This window comes from Ambystoma mexicanum, chromosome 8, assembly GCF_040938575.1.
Source record: "Ambystoma mexicanum isolate Mex_15411 chromosome 8, UKY_AmexF1_1, whole genome shotgun sequence".
Lineage (NCBI taxonomy): Eukaryota > Metazoa > Chordata > Amphibia > Caudata > Ambystomatidae > Ambystoma > Ambystoma mexicanum.
Genome location: NC_090929.1, coordinates 1,310,097,777 through 1,310,118,399, shown reverse-complemented (window position 1 = coordinate 1,310,118,399; position 20,623 = coordinate 1,310,097,777). Strand labels below are relative to the sequence as shown.

General features: G+C 43.8%; 1 protein-coding gene across 2 annotated transcripts in view; it reads left to right on the top strand.

Annotated features, from left to right (window-relative positions):
• DPYSL4 (dihydropyrimidinase like 4) overlaps nt 1–20,623 on the top strand; it is a 314,640-nt gene that overhangs the window by 212,446 nt on the left and 81,571 nt on the right. For both annotated transcript variants that reach the window (XM_069611421.1, XM_069611422.1), the window contains exon 12: nt 5,872–6,051. In XM_069611421.1, the coding sequence (XP_069467522.1) occupies nt 5,872–6,051 (180 nt within the window). The remainder of the gene's footprint in view (nt 1–5,871; nt 6,052–20,623) is intronic.

Genomic DNA, 20,623 nt, shown 5'->3' with positions numbered 1-20,623 from the left:
TTTCCATATTAACATTCATATCCAAGACAGATTTTGTTTTTGTCGCCAATGTGGGCCAGTTTGAGCTACTACACTTATTTTAACCAGTGTACTTGGCAAATATGCTTGAAAATGCATCACATGCAACGCAACAACTATTACCAAAAATTCCATAGGATAATACTCAAAGAAAGTGTCCCAAAAAGTAACAAATTGCAATTTGCCACTGTATCATATTAGTGAAATGGGTAAAGACTATTATTGTTTAGTGTAATCTATGTGGGGAAAATGCTCACAACTGTGTTTGGTGCAAACCTAAAATGCACTACAAAATTTCATGAATGAGCAAGAAAAATATAGGCACTGATCTAAATAATTGTGCAACTCAGAGATGCACTAGTGCAACAAAAATTTCCAAAAAGAGGGAAAAAGATGCTCAAATTGGGCGGAAAGCATTGCAAACAACATTATAATGCCTGCAAGAGACTAGTGACAAGCAATAGCTGATCCACAATCCCTGTTCACAAATCTTGAGCACATGATTTGATGAAAAACATGCCCTTTGCCAATTGCTGCTTAAACAGTGGAGCAAGATGTCCTGGAAAGAGTGTGACTCATTTGACAACCACATGAAACATCACATGCCCCACTTTACCTATCACCGACTAGGCTCGGATTGACCTACAGGGCAAAAGAGCAATACCCGAAGGTGAAATATTCTAGCGTAGGCCAGTGTTTATTTGTTAAAACGGGGCAGGTCTTGTGGCAAATGTGGACCAGTTTGAAATACTGCAATAGTTTTAACTAAGGTTACTTGCCATATATGCTTTCAAACAGGGGTATTTCTAGGTCTGGAAAAGATTGGTGTCATGATTCCTGCCTCTCATGTCCCCAGCCCTCCAAGATGTCAGGCTGGAGCCAGGCCACAATCACCTACATGGCCCTCAAGGGCCTCTCCATCCCTCCAAAGACCCACTTGGAGTCAGACTTGGCGCTTGTGGCACCAGACTCACTCACTCTCATAGGATAACATTGGGGATTGGACCTGAAGTGCATTGATGGGGACAAGATGGATGCCCCCACATATTTCGGTTCCCAGAACTGCATGTGCGGTCTAGTCTTTTGGGTGTGGTTCAGCCCAGAGACACCTGGGATACCCAGAGACTATTTAAGCCACACACAGGCTGACAAACATGCTTTGCTTTTTCTGCACCTGCAGCGTGACACTCACCGTGGTCGGATCGGTCTCCATCTTTCTTCTGAGCTCAGCTCCTGCAAGAACAAGACACTGTTAGGAACAGCCTTACCTTGCAGCGCTTCTGCCCATCATTCATCGCTCCTTCTGATCTGCGGGCATCTTCGGTGGTGTCATTCCCATCCCGGCACGCCGCTTCCTAAGGAAAAGGGAAAAGAACAGAAAAAAGGCATTAGTAAGCATTCTGCAAATCTTCGCTTATTTTTAAATACTGTATGAGCTTCAAACGCTTACCTGAATTCCAGCCGCTCTGGGGGAACTCTGTCTCCGGAACTTCTCATCCATCTGCAAGAGGGAAAAGACACTCCAGGTTAGCGTGGAAACATCTAGAGGCACCGCATACCGCGCTTACCCACCGCATTTGTTCTTCATAACCGGCATCCACACTGAAAACGGTGCGGCACCTAAAAGACACAGAAAAAGAACTCAGTTCAATGCAAATACGAAATGGGTGCATCGTGCTCTCACTCGCCTTCAGCGCTACTCATCTCAGCAGCACGCCGCCATCCCCAGACGCCGGCCATCATCTAAGGAAGGAAAGGAACGAAGTTAGAGAACTGTTCAAAAGACTCATTATACTTACCTGTCAGACTCTTGGCAGTGAAGTAACTAGGCAGCAACAAGCCTGCATCAAGCAACGCGCCCCTGCGCTGAAAGCAGGACGGAGAGCACACTATCCAAGAAAACAAGGCCCAGTCTCAAGTCGAACAGCCTCCAGGGAAGGGTTTGAGGTCTTAAGAGGTCAGAACAGGCTGAGTGACGTCCCTGTGGATACCAGGTGAGCGTTACAATCGGGGGCTAGACTAATGTATGGACTGTGAAGACTCTGGGCTAGCTAGTCTTTTGGTGTTAGATCCTGAGCTTCTATCCGGTTCTACAACCAAAAGACCCGAGGCTATAGCCCCCTCAGCCCCCCTAGCAACGCCTCTGCATTTTCAATGCAACAAATATTACCAAAAAATCCCCGTTGGATAGTACTTCAACAAAGTGAACCAAAAAGTAACAAATGGCAATTTTCCACTGTGGGCCACTTTTCCATTGGTGTCCAGGATATTTCTTTGTCCCAGTAAGACCTTGCCGCTGACTACATCAGCAAAGGTGGGTGCATTCCTTCTGGTTTCCATATTCAAAATGGCTGATCCTTGGAGCATCATGCTGCTGCCTCAACACAGGAGGAGGAGCATGGAAGCAAAATTCAGACTATTCCACTGACAGATGGGGAGTACATCTAACTCTGCCTGGTCCGGTCATTTTGGGCATGTGAACATAATGGGAGGGAGGCTTGCAGCACTAACTATGATTCCCATCAAGAGCAGATACCCACTGCCACATTCACAAAAAAACTCACAGCCCTTAGAAAAACATGTATAAATTAAAAGAAACACTGCAGAAAGCTTAAATACAAGAAATCACATTTTTGGGGTAATTTTCAAATTGCATGCAGGGGACCACCAACACTTGGACATATGTGCTGTGGGGTCCCTTGCATGCACATTTCAACTTTTGCGAGCGCAGTGCAAAGGTAAAGAGTAAAACATGGTAAAGCTGCCTTTACTCTTTACTTTTACTCTGAAGTAAATGCAAACTGCAAATTATGGTTTGCAGGTGGTGTTTAGTAATGGATGGAATCCACCTGCTCATTAGCAGATACTAATGTTAGGTGGATTCAATAGGAATCAAATGGTTTTAGACCAATGAAAATGTCATGTTGGTGTAAAACGTATTGCTCACGGTTCCATGTAATTTCATCGTGGGATGTTTTTTCGCTGGGATTTTTACCATAGACTTTTTATGAAAAAACTCATCGAATTTATTTTTTATTTTTGGGTGGTCCCCCCCCCAATTCCCTATTCCCTTTAATTGTTTATATATTCCCGAACACCCACACCCAATATATATATTTTTCTAAGCCCCCCAAAAAATTAAATGAGTTTTTTCGGCAGAAAATGTGCGGTACAAAAATCTGGGAGAAAAAATCCTACGATGAAAGGATGTGGTACCGGTGCTCACACAAGACAGAGGAGGAAAGCATGGCAGAGAAGTTATCTCCGGTCCATGCCCCACCTTTGCTTTGCATCCGCAGGGAAATGGGTTGGAGCATAAAATGAAATCATACATGTGTTGAGCTATGGCTGGATGCTGTTCCCATTGCTGAAATGTAGCCCTCAAAGGCAAAGCGATTGTCTGCAGCCATGTTGTCCTCATGCTGCTGCATGGAGATGCTGCTATGCCCACCAACAGTGAGCTCCAGGCCGCTCCATAGTTAACCCAGCTCCTCACAAATTGTCTGCCTGGTATCTCTTGCCTGTACAACAAGAGCCAGTCTGGTGGAAGCGCCTTCGAGACGGATGGCCTGTATTTCCTTCCTGATCTTGACTGGATGGGTGGATATCTGGTACCAGTACATCTGCTCCTCACAATCACTGTAAGGGGCACGGACAGGCTGATTGGTGCATGACTCTTGTCGGCTGTCTTGGTATCTTTGGGTCAGTGGTCAATGGGTCTATCTGGGAAGGTTGTTCACCCTTAGCATCACGTTTGATTACAAAGAATGGTCCTCCAGTGGTCTTCACAATGCCGCCCAATACAAGGTAGGAGGGTCTTCCCTGGCCACTGTGGCTTTGTTTGCACTTAGTGTGTTCTCCCTCATTTCCTCACCCTCAAAAAAGGCATGTCTCCATATGTTTTCTCATTGGTATAATCAAGTGCAGAGGCATCTTTGTGAAACATTGAAGTGTTTTAGATTTGTGTGTCTGTATGTCCTGACCATCAATTTCATACTGCATACATACCAACATCCACTATACATGATGGAGGATGTCTATTGTATAATATACAATATCCTTATTCTTTCTATTTTGTTCATATCACACATGTTAAAGGAGATGAATTGTGTGCATTGAGTACTGTCATCATTTGCAGCACTTTCTTCTTATTGAGTCATGTGTATTACTATTTTATGTACATTTATACAGTCATTGCCTATCACCGCTCCCCAAAATGTTGTCATTGTACTATGCCTATTATTACACAATAGACCTTGGAAACATGGGCACAGTAATTTCTAATCTCAGGCACATGACACTCCACTGTGGCCACATGACACTTTACTGCTGCTGACATGGACACAGGAAAGAATCCAATTTGGCACCTGTGACACCATCACTCCTGACTGTAATTTGGTTAATATTTACACTATGATATGATAGGTAATTTATAACACGCTTTATACCCAGAGGTTTCTAAGCGCAGACCCGAGGATCGAACCTGTGTTGCTCTGTGACATCTTGCTTCCAAGGCGAGCACTATCCTCCAGAGACATATCTATGGGGGTGTAAAACGACACCTACGGGTCCACCATGCTCCAAACAATCTGTGCACAACTAATACAGAGAGAAGGGAGGAACATTTGCCTACACAGGCTTTCTGTCTACTTTTCAGGACCCTCTTCAGTACTCACCAGAATTTGACAATGAACACAGTGGGCCTCATTACGACCCAGGCGGTAAGGGTTTTACGGCAGCGTAAACAGCGCCGACCCTTACCGCCTGAGTACGAGGTCCCTTAGCGCCATGGCGGACTTAACACCTGCTTTTAGCAGGTGTTAAAATCCATGGCGCTAAGGGACCATGGAGTTAATTACGCCACCGTAATTTACGGTGGCGTAATTAACGCCTTCCCCACTCCCATTATGCCCTATGGGGCAAAAATGGGAATGGGGAAGGGTAAATGGGGATTGGGGACTTACCGCCCCGCCAAGGTCGGAATGGGGCGGTAAGTCCGCCAACCACCATGGCGTAAACGTAGTTTACGCCATGGTGGTAAAGTCACGGCCCAGGCGGTAACTTACCGCCTGGGTCGTAATGAGGCCCAGTAGGTTTAACAGGCTATGTGGATGGTCAACTAGTTGTCCAGCAGTTATGTCAATGCTGATAGCGTCTCTTTCTTGGGTCGGAAGTTGGCCAGGGTTTAATATCCGGATCCAGTTCTGAAGATGGCTTCTGAAATAACTCAAGGGCCGCTGTTTGGCTTACTTCGTGTCCATAATCCTAAAAAAATGTCCATTCCAATATTAGCACATAGGAAAACAATATATGAAATTAATTGATTTAAAAATATAATGGCTAACTTGGAATCATGGGGAATCTTGCTGACAGGTAATATGGACCAATGATTGAATGCGTACTTGTGCATTCTGACTGGTTGATCTGTGCATGTCTTTAGTAGCATGCTCTTTCCCAGATAGCCTTCTAAACGAAAATATTGTTATTTATTTCAATTACAAACATTCGTTAAGCTCCAGTTAAATCTAACTTCTGCAAACTTCAATTCAAGCCCAGCCAATGAATTATGTTACTCAAAATAGCAAACCCCATCCACTGGCGTGGTATTGAAGTCTGACGCTGCAAGGGTTCTTTGGCTTGCAGCTGGTGCTACCCAATAATGTTCACTATAGAGTCATTTTAAAACAGCTGCACCTGTTCAATGTGTATGACAAAATTTTGAAAAGAGAAACAAGTTTAATGTTTTGTTTTTCAGGTACTTGTTCTGTCTACTATTGGATCAGTTACCAGCCCTGCTCTAAAGTCGGAAAGTGTCTTGGCCTCCTTACTCACATGCTCCTTTTCTGTTGCTAGGCTGTTGAATGTAACATATTTGAAGGAATGGAATGCCATGGTGCCCCAGAAGTTGTAATAAGTCAAGGCAAAATTGTGTTGGAAGATGGCAATCTCCATGTCAATCAGGGATCGGGGCGCTTTATTCCAAGAAAAACATTTCCTGACTTTGTGTACAAAAGAATAAAGGCAAGAAGTAGGGTAAGGATAATCCAATATTACATTTGTTTTGGTGAATGCATACAATGTTGCCAATGCCATATGTTTCAACACTGCTAGTCTGGATGCATTTATGAAGGCACTGTTAGGCATCAAGCAGAAATAAAGGGAAGCATTATTTTTAGGAAGACGAGTGGTTATTGGATTCTTTTGTTGCACTGGGAAAGGTATTGGCAGATGTTGTCTTCAGGTGCATTGAAGTGGGGGAAATGCATTCCATTTCATATCAGAATTCTAGTGGAAGGCTGCAGCCATGTTGTAGTCTGACCCATCAGCTCCTTCAGCTTGCGCATTTTAGCACAGACGCACACATCCTTCCTATTCCTTCTATGGTTACCTCTGCTGCGCATTTTGTTCCTGCAAGATCTTTCTTCCAAGGAATTATTTTATTTTGAAAAGATGTCACTCTTGTTTTTTTATGTTCAATTTAGAAATGTCTATTGTGTCTCCTTTGTTTTCATACCATTCTTCCTTACGGTGGCCCATTTGAATATGTACTTATTTGCATTTGTATTTATTAAAAGTGGGCAGGAGGGGTCATTCCGACCTGAAATGACATAAATATGAAAGGGTGTAGGAGATACAAGCAGTCCCCTGATCATCTTTACAATATACTGAGTGTATCTGGGAATAAGAAACTTGTTGCTGAGGAGAGAAAGTAAATGCATACAGATATCTAGGGCATTGTCACTGTAAGACATAGCTTGTACCATTTTCATAGAAGTAGTGCCATAATATCTAATAAACACTTTCCCGTATCTATAACTGAAAATACAAATGCATTTTTTTTTAATGTATTTATTGTCTGCTTGTTAGGCGCTTATACAGCAAGTAAATTCTGTTTCAAAGCATCCACAGGGAAACAGGGAGGGTACATGGGAATGAAACACATTAAAATACATACAAATAATAAATGCAGTGGAGGGGGAAAAAAGGACAAACCTACAATGCCTTGTGAGTATTCAGAACGTGCAAGTGCAGAAGGGAAGGGGGGGTGGGTATAGGTGCTGGGGTGCCTGTGCTCGTGGGTGAGCAACAGATGAAGTGCAAGGTATGATAAGTGGGAGCCTATAGGACGGAAGGTGTGCCGAGGCAAGTGCTGAGGATAGGCAGAAGCTGGGGGCGATTCGGTGTGGAAGGTCAGTGCCCCGAGGATGCATAAGGGCCCTGGACACCAATCAAAGCAACTGTGAAATTAGCAGAGGAGAGAAGGGGGGAAGGAGGAGGTAAAAAGGAAAGTTTCCAGGAGCTTCCAGAATTTAAGATCGACCTCCCACCCTCTGTTTGGCGAAATGCTTTACACACAAAAAGTTGGTGCCAGAAGAATGCAGAGGTCTAGAGGGAGAACATTCAGTAAGAGAGAGTTGCTGACAGTTTGGTTTAAGGGAGTATTGTGGCCCAGGTGGAATGGAGTCTGTTGTGGGGTGTAGAGGGGAGCGCTTTCCCAGGACAGAAGGTGGAACTTGAGTGTAGTCCTGAAGCGCTCTAAGAAATTGGATAGTTTTGATATTTAGGGGAGTGCATTTCAGTCGAGTGATGCAAGTAAGGATAAGGGGCAGAACCAGTTGGAGGTGCCTAGGAGTGTGGGCGACAGAGAGATTAAGGTGGAGGGAGGCATATAGGGTCCAGGAGGGAGAGTCCAAACAGAAGCAGTCATCAAGGTAGGGGCAAGATTGTGTATAGATTTGAAGACAAGAAGAAGGGAATTAAAGAGAGAGAGATAGTGTGCTTTTGCATTGAGAGACAAGTGACATAGTTGCAGAGTGCAGAAGTGGGGAAGGAGCGGGGTAGGTGGTAGACATGTGAGTAGTGAGGGTCAGGACTTTGATAATGGGAGAGAAGAAGTAGATGGGCTGCAGGGAGTGAGACCAAGGAGTAAACATGTGTAGGAATCAAGTTTACTGAGCAGAGATTAGAGTGTTGGCTTAGTAGTGGGGAACATCTTTTCTGAGATTGAGATTGATTCTTGCAGCTGTGGCTATCATGAACTGTTGGAGTTTAAGGGTCACTTTTAAAAGTGTACCTCCAGTTTGGGAGTCTTGTGTGAAGGAATGAGGATGTCTGGTGAGAAGGACGTGGAAGATGGAAGAGTGGGATTAGGAGTTAAGGCAGGAAGAAATGCAGTTTCTGATTTGGTAGAGTTCAGCATCAGGCAACATATTGCCATACAGTAATGGATGGCTGTGTGACATCTGGTGATGTCTTGAGAAATTTGTATTTTGTATTTGTATTTTATTGAATTTATATAGCCCTTTACTCCAAAGTGCTTTACATGAGAACAAATAAAGATACAGTAAGCATAATGCTTGCTGCTATGCTTGCTGCCATGCTTGCTGCGATGGCAGGGGAGGAGAATGGAAGGAGAATAAAATCTAGGTGTCTTCGACAAAGTGGTAGTAGTGAAAGCGGAAGGAGGGGATGGGGGCAGAGTGTGAAAAGGAGTTGATCAAGGACATTCACAGGATGGCCAGTTTGTGTGCCAGTGCATGAGGCCCAAGAAATGGAGCATGAGCTGTAAGAACATTCACAATCAACCTATATGAGTGTAGTGCCATTAAAGCCAAGGGAAGAATGGGTCAAAGGGGAAGGGATAGTCGACAGGCTGCTGGGAAATCAAGTAAGATTTGAATGGATGCGGGTGGGAGTGGTGCACTCTGCTTAGAATGATTGAGATGTGAACAAGTGCTTTTTTGATGAAGTGTGTAATCCTGAATCCAGATCATAGGGGGTCACAACGTGAGTGACACTCAGGTAGCTGTCGATGTGATTGAAGATGACTCACCCAAGGATTTTTGAGTGGTGGGGCATAAGGAACACTGGTCTGTAGAAGGAAGGGGTTTTGGGATTAGTAGTGGGTTTCTTAAGAATGTGGATGGTGGTAGCTGTTTTTAGCAGGCAGCGAACATACCACGAGAAGGAGTAGAATAGGAGCTGAAGAGAAGTAAGGAACAGGTGGGAGGGATGAAAGGTTTGTCCCATTGTTTTATGATTTTAGATGAGAAATAGGAGGCATAGTCATAGGATGTGAGATAGGAGGATATGGAGCGTTGTTTTTATGGCAAGAGGGCATAGTCTGAAGTATCATGGATAGCGTCCTAGGGTGGGAACAGAGATAAGCAATGAGGTCTAGTGTTGTAAAATAATTTGGAAGATTTTAGGGTAGTAAAAGGAGGAGAGAATCTCTGTAGGCAGCAAGAATAGTGAGAGTGAGATCCTTGGGTCATCGGCATAGGTGTAGATGCACTGATGTCCTTAGCTGTTGAATGGCTGGAGTTATCATGTTAGAAGAGATAAAGGAGCATATAGGGTAGTGGTATATAAAGGAGCTGTGAAGATTGTTAGCGTAGACCAGTTTAATGGATTGAGCAAATGGAGGCGACCTGGCTAGAAGAGAGGATTTGACTTTGTTCAGGTAAGAAGCCTTGGGGTGAGGGTTGAGCTTTCTCTTAGTGATAGTTGAGGGATGGATGTGTGTGGCTGGGGTGGGTACCCAGATAATGAAGTGAATGAGTGAATGATAAGAGGGTTACTTATCAATAGGGAGGGCAGTTGAGTTTGGAGGATAAGAAGATGAGATTGAGAGACTTCCGGCCATTGTAAGTCAGAGGTTTAAGGAGGCTCAGGAGGGAGTGATCAGAGAGAGTGGAGTCAAGTTTGTAGTTGATGGTGCTTAGATATGAAGGGGAGGTCATAGTTGACCATGGTGACCAGTTGACCATGGTGACCAGCAAGACATTGGCTAGAGAGGACTTGTGTAGTGTGTCAATGTCTGAGAAGACGAGATTGGGGGGAGCCACTTGGGTGATAACTGAGGAGGAAACTGAAAAGGGTGACGGCAAGGAATTGGACTGCTGTGTGTTCAAAGAAGGAGGGGATACATTCAGGGGGAAAGTAGGACAGATGACATGGTCTTACTGATCATAGGACCTGCACCACTAAACTGTTTGCAAGTTGAGGAGGGTGTGAAAGGTAGCTATGTCACTGCGTAGTACAGGAATGTTGCTGTGTCATTGGGGAGACCCAGATCCTAGTGATGACATATTTGGAAAGCTTATGGTGGTGGGAGTTTAAGTGGTCAGTGATGGAATGTTAGGCAAGATTGTATGCAGTACCCTTTGGGTGCACTACAACAACCCTGACCTCCTGGCAATAGGAACCCAACCTTTGGTATACGTCTGTACTACACAGGTTGGTAGTGTGGTCAAGTAGCCAGGCCTATCTCAAAAGGGGTCGATGGGAGCAGTAGGGGAGTTACACAGACATTCACAGTGACAAGTATTCAAATGAACTCTTACGCACAAGGTTTCTTGAGTAAACAATGATTCATTTATTTACCAGTAAGTTATAGTGAGCTTTCTTCAGAAGGGAGCAATGTTAAACAACACACAAATACACTTAAAAAATAATACACACTCTTAGTTTTCTGAATCAGCAGATACCCATTTGGGATGGCTCACATACACTACCTACACCCTCAGGTGACATCAATTGCTAGGGAGCTGTGGACATTAATATATCACTGTTTGCATTGAGACTTTCTTAGGAGAGTATCAAAGAAAAGAGGGATCAGAATAAAACAAGTATTCACACAATGATTCTCAAGCAGGTAAGTACTTTCAATAACCCCCCAATAAAACATCAGTTAACCATTTCCTGTAAGGAAGGCAAAAACACTTAAACAGTGGAGAGGAGAAGAGTAATTCAGGGAGCCAGGCCAGCCAATTTTAAGTTAGCAGAAGTCAAGGTGAACTGAAGCACTTCTTGCAGGTAAGTAGAAAATCTTTCACAAGGTTTCAAAAGCCTTGGTAGAATAGAAGAAATCAAAGTAGGGCCACAAGCTGATTAGGCTTGTGAGGTAAAGAAGGTGATAGCAACTCTACAGATGCAACCAGGCAAGTCTCCAACGAGGACAAGAGGCTACATAACAAGAGTTAAGTTCTCTTAGACTTCACAGTACCTTTAGGTTGAAGAAAAAGTGCAGCAGATGACTTCTGTTCCGGTGCAGCTCTGCAGATCTTGCGGTTCCTGGGCCTAAGTCCTGAAGACAAGAGGGAGGACACCTGGGGACTCCTGCACTGCAATAGGACGGTCACTGCTCGCAACCGACAATATTCCAACAAGTGGTACAATTTGGTGTTTCAGCTCCTCGCGTGTACCGCAAATAGCAATACTGCAGTTCCTGGCTTTCAAGATGGGCTTTCCTTGCGTCTGGGCCCCACACTCTGTTGAGGGGGCTCAGGCTTGGTCAGTCCTGCTTCCTGGGAGTCCAGAGGATCTTCCTGGAGCTCTTGGCCAGATTAAAAGCAACACACATGAACTGGTCTTCCTCTCCCTGGCTCATCGGTTCCAGCAGCGACTGCATTGGAAACTCAACCAGCTTTGAGAGGATATACACGTGTCTTACTTTGGAGTTGATTTGTCCCACCAAATCAAAGGGAGAAGTCATCCTTGCAGGGGCTGCTCTGTCCATACGAATTTGGAGTTTTAGCACAGCAGCAGGGCTTCACCGATCAAACCAAAGGTCCAGGAGTTGCAGCAGGAATCTTCTTCAAGTTCTTCTTCGGATTCCTTCGTCCAGTGGTCGACTCTGCCTTCCAAGCCAAAAAACCCTGCCTTTTATGCAGCTTGCTCCCATTCATTCCAGTCTAACTGTCAGTCACCCAGAAGGTTGGCTGTACTTGCCGGACAGCCAGCCAGCCAATCACCTAAGTTTGCATTCCTATCTCCTAGGAGACTAAGCACAGGGAGCTTTGGGCACCTCCCCTGCTTCCTGCCACCGCCAGATACCCTGGAGCCAGAGGCAGGCTTCACTTGTGAAACCCGCCAAAGGCAAACAGAACAAAGGGACCAAACCTGGTTTGGTGCGCAGAGTAAATCTCAAGAAGGACCTTTCCTCAAAGAAATGGTGAAAAACGAAGACCGGGCCATTTTGACAAAATTGGCACCCTTGGGTACTTTACTGCAGCTGCAAACGCAGCCCGCAGTAAATGCACACCACGGTAGTTAAAGTAAACAACTGCCACCCACCATTCAGTGAGGAAAGGGTAGCATAAACATTTTACATGAGAAGCTAGACGAAGGGGATATTAAGTAACCCCTCCAGCACCCTATTGTAAGATAGTGTGTGCTGGGTCTAGAAAGTTACAAATGGAAGTAAAGACAATTTCATTTTACTGCTTGGGGAAACAGTAGTTTATCCCACAGAAGGTATTTAAACCTTTGGGAAATCTGAACGACTTCCCTCTGTCACTGCACTGAAGGTGCTGTGTGACAAAATGTAAACGATGATGCCTTTGCAGTTTGTCAGACTCCACAACAAAAAGAAACACAGTGTACAAAAATCACATTAAAACACATAAGAGTGTGGGGAAAAAGGGTCTCACTCTCTCCAAGTTAAAAAAATCAAGGCCTCAAATCCAGCAAAATTGCTGGGGGTCTCAAAGGTAGAGGGAATAGCACATTTCTGAGAATCCTCCCTAACATGGAAGACTATTTATTAGAGATGGACTGGGAATTCCAGAGGCTGAGGATGATTTCAATATGGCATTAGTGAGGGGAGGAGGGAGAAGTATCCTGGTGGATGACAGATATGATACATTAGGTTATACTATGTAGTACATGAAAGAGATATGCGAACGGGGTGCTCTTTTAAGAGAAAAAAAGGATAGGAATGGAGGGAGCATGAAGGGAGGTTGGGGAGAGGTGGGAACATTGGGGGAAGAAGTAAGCCGAAATCCTGATAAAGAGTATTAGAACTTACTAGGAGGAGGTTATGTAGGCACATGGTGAGAAGGGATTGGAGGTTGGGGGAAACATGAATAGTTTGGTGGAGAGAGGACTGTGGATTGTGGGTATGCTTACTGAGAAGAGAGTATCAGATTATGTAGGCAAGTATTGACTGGAGAGTGAGCCAAGGAGCAACAGTTAGGCATGGTAGTAAGTGTGGATGCTTCAATCAAGGGGCACATGGTCATAGGGGACAAAGAAATCCCATTATACATCATTATACAATCTGGGTATTTTGGGCCATAGTCAACCAAAAAATTGGACTATGATCAGGGTGGATAGGAACATAGGCTACCAACAAAAGCAATTAGAAATCAAATGACAATTATCATTAATGTATTTATTAACTGGTATTTTTAAAGGTCCAGATACAGGAATATGTCAGAGTGTAGGTATGATATAGTGGTGAATGAGGATATGGAGGGTATGAGGAAAGCATTCAAGCTAAGGTTTGCTCCCCAAACTACTTTTTCTATAGACATTTTCTGAAAAGGTTTTTTTTGTAAGAGAGGCATCCAGTAGACTAGTGGCAGGGGTCCTTCCGCATCCAAGGCTTGTCAGAAAGGGTTGCCTCAATGAATAAAGTCAGATGGACAGGAACAGATAAGCCTGGGAATAGTATAAAGTCTTAAGTTCTTTTTTTAACTGGCAGTGTCCCTTTTGCAACTATGGTCCTCAGGGTGCTTGTTCCAGCATTTCAGGCCCATAGAGGAAAGGAAACTCCTACCAACCTGCTTTGTCTTGCATTTACGATTGCAAAACAGGCCATAGGATGTGTAGCAAAGATTTGTCAAAGAGGCATAATGTGTGGTGATGGTAAACAGTTATTTAGTCCCAATGGTCCAGGATGCCCAAATGATCTCAAATATTGTGCAATATTCCAAAAAGAGTCAGTATAGATTTTTAAGTTTTGTGGAAATGTGCTCACACCTCCTCGTTTTAATGTTCTCACAAGCTACTCAATTTTGAATTAGATGATGTTGGTTGATAAGACATTTTGGTGCTCATGCATAGAATCGGTTGCAATATTCTAAGTAGAGGAATATCAAAGCCTTAACAAGTTCCTGCATGCATTTCATGTCCTTCAGGGGAAGGATGTGCTTCAACATGTGGAGTTAACTTTATGGAAGGGGACATGAAGAATTTCTGTAATCCTACTAGATATCATCCATAACTCTGCCCTAAGCTATGCTTCTTACCACCACGACAATTAACTCAATTAGTTGTGTCAGCAAGGAACGGCTGTTTGCGAAGCTATGATGCCTGTACACTGTCTCTCGTAATCAAGTGTAACCCCTCAGTGTCTGAAATCTGGAGTGACCTAGGGTTTATATGATACTTTTGTTTGCCCTCTCTATGTATGCGTTGAATGTGGAAGTTGTGTTCAGAACACGTTTCAGTGCACTATACTATTATGCAGGCGGAATCCCTCCGAAATAATTTGCATAGTCTGTGATCAATTACCGAGAGCCTCATTTATCAGCCTGTGTTTGATAAGCTCTTCGGCTAGACTGACTCATTATGGAAGGACTGAAGCACAGCATATGCCAGGTCTCTGTTATATTTAATTGCACCCACACAATACATCATTTTATGTTATATGCCAACCAGGACAATCATAGTCCCTTTTAAAATGAAAATGACAATATTTGTGTGGGACATATTTGAATTTTATGTCTAGAGTTCTGACAACTCTCTCGCACGTAGAAACATTGTTTGTTATTGGGTGTTCTCTCTAACATAAGCACTAGAATTTGTAAGTCTTTCTTTAAAAAAATGTCTTAATGCACATCACAGCAGGTGAAATGGTTAACTTTAGAAAGGACTTCAGGTTGTGCTTTGTCCATTTCAAAGGCCTTATATAGAGTGACTTCAAACCCTAAAACCCCAAAGTCTTCGCAGTTATGTGGTGGGAAATTAAATTGTGTATTCCAGGACTCTGTAAACTTTGGCTCCCCAGACTTCATCCTTAACCAAGAGTCATGGGTGAGGGATCATGAGAGTCGGAGACCAAAACATCTGGGGGGCTACAGGTTGCAGACGCTTGATGTATTCATACAAACAATGCTCCTCCTTTCATTTGCATTAGCAATCCAAAATATCCAATGTACTAGGGACCCTATAATCAAGCCAAGATTTAAAATTATTTGCAGAAAATCAGTCCATTGATCGCTATGAGTTACATTTTTATTTAAATCACTTTTCCATTGTGTTATGTCACTTTAGCCTCTTCCTTCTCGAGTTCCATTTCGACTTAACTCCCACTTCCACAGCAGTCTCGGACAAAGTCGCAGACAAAAAGTATTAGTTAATTTTTGGCTTCAGGTGTGTGCTCATATAATCACCCACCTGACTTTCCAAAAATGATGACAACGTAAATATTTAAAACTTTCGTTTGAGTACAATTATATTATTATCATTAATACAAGAAATACACCTAAATATTTAGGCATGCACTTAAAGTAGAGGATTACTTGGAATAATGAATAGGTGAACTCAAATCATAAGTGTAAACTGAGATGAAGGAACGAATAGGACAGTGTCATGTAACGTCCAGAGTTTATGAGCTCACAAATCTCATAAACAGTTTAACTGGTCACTTTACAAAGCTACAGGATTATCGAATTTTGGGCAGCACCATGTATAGTCTAGAGACCCTTGGGCTAGAGCACAAATGCCAGACAAAATAACATCTAGTGGATAGATCCAGACATGTTCCTGCCCAGGGGATGGAGGACAGGGCGACGTACACTGTCATTTGCCTTTACATATTTAATCAGAATCCACGCTAGTGGCAGGTTGGGTAATGCACCATTTTGCATTGTCACTTTTATTCACATCAAGGTAACTAGAGTTGCGTTGCACATGGTCTAGCTGAGCTGTAGGAATTGCCTGCTGGTCACGGAATGGTGAACTGCAAAGGAGGAGGAACACACAGATGGCAACATGCTTTCATTGATTCTAATCACGTGCATCCATAGGATCATTTGGCATATGCCTAACATATGAAACGGTGGCCTTCACTTTGGGATTTATATTTAAATTAAAACTTTCCTCATTAAACTGTAGATTCATCTCTATTGGTCTAGCAAAAGTAATCCTTCCTAACTTCAAGGTCAATGTGTTCTCCAGGGCACTGATCCTTTAACGTTTATTCTCTGACTGATAAGCTGTGTTGAATTTACTGATGTGGCATCCAGGTGGATAGCAAAAACAAAGAGGTGATGGCTGCAAGGTTTAGAATGAATCTTAACCACTGGCAATGCTGTGGGCAACCCTCCAGACCACTGTTCTTCGCCTGCCAAGCCATTACAGAAAGGGAAAGACCATATGCAAATCAGGCTTGGCCCCACCCCAAAAGGGGCCGTCCAGCCCGAACTGCTAGGCCACATCCCTTCTGCACGAGACCACAAGCATCCCCAAACATGTTTCGCCCTTGTTGCGGCTCATCAGTGAGGAGTAGCTTGGGTCTCTAGGCCCAGCAGGCACGGGACCCACGTCTGGGCATACCCGTCCCACTCGGGGTGACAAAGCAAAAACAAAGAGGTGATGGCTGGAAGGTTTAGAATGAATCTTAACCACAGGTCGATAGCAACAGGAGGAACTGAATAATGGATGGCGTACAAATGATCCTTTAATGTTCTAAAGACAGGGCGAACATTAGAAAAGGCTGAGTTCTTCACGCAGTAAACTATACGAAGTCTGCACACTCACATTCACATCAGCAATTTGGCACCCATTTGAGTTCATACTATGTCAAATCCACATGCCAAATTCTATTTTGAACAGCCATAACCTGCATGGTTGTAGACCCTTCTGAGTGGGAGGAATACCATAAAACAGGGTATTTGACCCATGTTCATTCTCAGTAGAGCGGCACCCACACCCTTTAATTTGAAAAACTTGGAGTTTCACCCTAAGTTACCCCAGGGTAATTCAGATGTGGACCCCTTTCTCACTGTGCCTTAGAGACCCACCTTAACCTCACTGATGAGGCCCAACTAGGCCGAAACACATGTCTGGGGTTGCTGATGGTACTCTTGTTCAGAGGAGAATTGCCTAGCATTTCGGTGCTACACTGCCCTTGTGGGTGGGGCAAAGACTGATATGCAAATGGAAATTTCTACTCTGTGGCGGGTGCAGTGAGCTAAAACGTAGTTTTAGACCCTACCTGGGAGGGGGGGAGAAATCCCATACAACAGGGCACTTGACCCATGTTTGTCCTCAGTAGAGAGACTCCCACACCCTTGTTTAATTGCCTTGTGAAAGGGTCATTTTATAAAATGGTTGTAATTGTCGGAGAGAGCCGCGAACGTCAACACTTTCCTTCGGTTGCGTTTCCCATTAATTTACAAAAGAGAATTTGAAAAGTGTAAAAACCAGTACAAACTGTCGAAATTGCTTTTACAATTCATTTGCACTCTGTTTTGCAAATGGCCCGGCATACAGACTTATAAAGGATTCCAGTGGAATCTGCCTGTTTTTAGTACTAGCAGAAAAAAAAGACACAATACATACGAATCCGTTGGCTTTAGCCCAGCATTAAAATGTCATGCGGTCATAAAACCATGTGATATTTGAAGGCATAACAGGAATTCGTAGCAGAAAAGTGTATCTTGGTACATGACCCTTCTCTGCTTCCAAAGGGAGAAAATGTGCACAACTGCACTCATTCCTATGTTTGGGGATTTACAGTGACAGACACTCAATCGAGTGAACACTATGGACTCATGGACCAGTCCAAAGGAGCATAAGAAACGGTGTTGAGGCAGATGTATTGGCTTTTTTTATGCTCAGATGGGGTTTCATCATGCCACCAACCCCTGAATGCATCTATGCCAGCGTGCCATTTTCATCATCGAGTAACTTCTTTGGATTACCATGCAAATCTGGGCAGATTCTATTGGACGTCATTGTAAAGGTTGTCTATGCATAAATGGCAGGCAGCATTTCATCTTTTGGCAATAAAAGAAAATTGTTAAGGTGCTACAAATGATGAAGAATTCATGCATGGGACTGTCGGACGCCCCCTTCTTGCATGTTAATCCTTTTTTATAAGGTCTGTGGACAGAAGCTCAAATATTTTAAGCACAGGAACATATAACCTTGTCCATAGGGCGATGAATTACACAAACAGTTGATATGTGGGATGTCATACTCTGATCTTACACTCTCACACTCTCTCTCTCGCTCCTTTCTTTCTCTCTCCGTACTCTTTGTCCCTATGTATCATTTTCTTTCTCTGTCTCTGTGTGCGTTGGAGTTGCACTGTCAAGTCACGGCGCACATTTGCTAGATCAACATGAGCAGTTGCTGTCAGCAGCAACCAGGGGAAACACAGCTGTCTTGATGGGAAGCGCTTTTTTCGCAAAAGCAGCTATTATAACATAGCAAAACATGACATATTTAATTATACTAATATTGTAAACTGACTCTTTTAAAAACGTTAAATGTTTATTTCTAGTGAGCACTTCCAGTATAGATGTTATTCAATGAGCCACTCAATGGATTATTTAGCTGTAGTCATTACAATTATAAACGATGACAACTATATAAACATTTCTGATGTCAAGGTTAGCGGGGCAGGTAGAAAGAGGTGGTAATTCCGTTACTGCCAATTTTCCAGCACCACCAAATTATAATTTTTGGCGGATTTACCGCTGATGGTATTACTGCATGGTAAATCTGCCAATTTTCAGAGGAAAAGTGGAGGATTCACCTCTTGCTTTTTGCTGGAGGTAAATCCTCAAGTTTACCACCGTAAATCAGCAGATTTACAGCACAGTAATACCGCCAGTGGTAAATCTGCTAAATACCCCCATGGAATACTATGGACTCCAAAATGCGTAATTACCTCCGATTATAATCCAGTTGTAATTCCATGGGACCAAGTGGCTGTAATGGTAGTTGCATTTGGTGTTACTTGAGCAGCTTTACCACCGAAATAACGCCAAACTTGTAATGAGACCTATTGAGCTGAAAATGTACATACTTTTGGAGTAGGCTGGGTGAAGTGTATTGTAAATGAAATAGGGTGTTTGAATAGCACAGCCCTTTTAGTAGGTGACAGCATTTGGAGCTAGAAGGAAAAGACAATAATCACAGAGAACACTGGGAAATCATGTGTAAGCCTGAGCAAATAGGTTCTGGTGAACCCAAATCACTTGAATATTCACGATTTTCAAGATCAACTGAAGGTCTCCAAATATTCGGAGATTTGGATAATCTGATGTTTCTAATGTTTGAAAATGTTCAACAGAATATATTTAAACTTTTGTCTTTTCACAAATATCTTTAAAAGGTATTATTTATATTTCACAGAAAGGCAGGCATGGAAGGCTCTGGCATTTTGTTTTGAGACAGATTTCACTTTGTCTGCCAGGCCCATCAACAACTTTCCTGCATGCGCTCACACACAACTAAAAACACAGTGCTCTAACCACAACACAAAGGGCCTAGTTAATGGAACATTTAGCACAGTGCAAAGTGACTTTCCATTGGTGCAAAATGACTTTACACTGGCAACAAACACCCTGATTCAAAGAGTGGTGCAAAGTGTATTTGTGCAGTGCAAAGTGACTTTGCACCTCCCAGGTTGCAACAAATCTGTGTACATGTTCAAGATTTGTAGGGGGCATTAAGGGGACAGCAGAGCATATGCCTACTGAATCTGTTGGAGGGGGGTTGTGCTTGTTAGCATTTGGAGTTGCAGCTTTCAGTGGTAGGCCAGGGGAAGCAGGATCATGGCCTTTTGCCAATGTTGGAGGTGAACAATGCTTTATAGCCTGGTGGATCCAATAATGACAATGGGCCTCATTACGACCCAGGCGGACGACCATGCTGCTATTAGCACCATTGTCCATGCCGGTGTCCGCCATGGCGGAATGGGGAATTACCACCCCATTCCGAGGTTGTCGGGGCGGTAATTCCCCATTTCGCTATGGCCCTTCCCCATTCCCATTTTTGCCCCATAGGGCTCAATGGGAATGGGGAAGGCGCTAAGTACGGTGCCGCAAAGTGCGGCACCGTACTTGGCACCAAGGTCCTTTTGCGGGCCCCTACTTTCGACGGCTGGTAAAACCAGCCGTTAAGGTCGGGTCCTGCAAGGGGACCTCGTAATTGGGTGCTAATAGGTTAACGGCGCCGCAGCCTTTTACGGCACCGTTAACCCATTAGCGCCTGGGTCGTAATGAGGCCCAATGTCGGTGGTGAATCTGGTGACTAGACCCCACTTGTCATAACAAAAGGCTTAGAGGTGTACTGTTGCCCTGGGTCCACAGTGCATGCCTTCTTTGTTCACATTCTTTGTTCAGGGTCAAAAGCTACATATTGGCACCTGCACTGTGTGCCAATAAAAGGGGTCCCATGGGGTGCTGGAGACCAATCTGGGTACCATTTTGATGCCCTCCCATATGAGGAAACACCACACATACAAATATGAGAAACATACACAGAAGCCCCCAAAGTTGCAGCAAACAGCATCAAGTTCGCAGTGGCCCACACTGTCACTGCTTTCTGGGAGGTATGTTAATCCCACAGCGAAGTACCCTTAGCAGCAAGCAAAGCTATTTTTGTGGCAGGGGTTCAATGACCATGTCCCAGCCCAGTCTCAATCATTTGAGCCCTGCCAGAATTATCATTGGAAACATTCATAAGGATTGCTGCTGAATACCAAACTGCTGGTACTGCTCGCAGTAGGCCTTCTGCTATCTGTCTTTTTGAAAACAAAGGTTTCAGGGCTATGAAAAACCTGAGGGTTTTCCCTTGT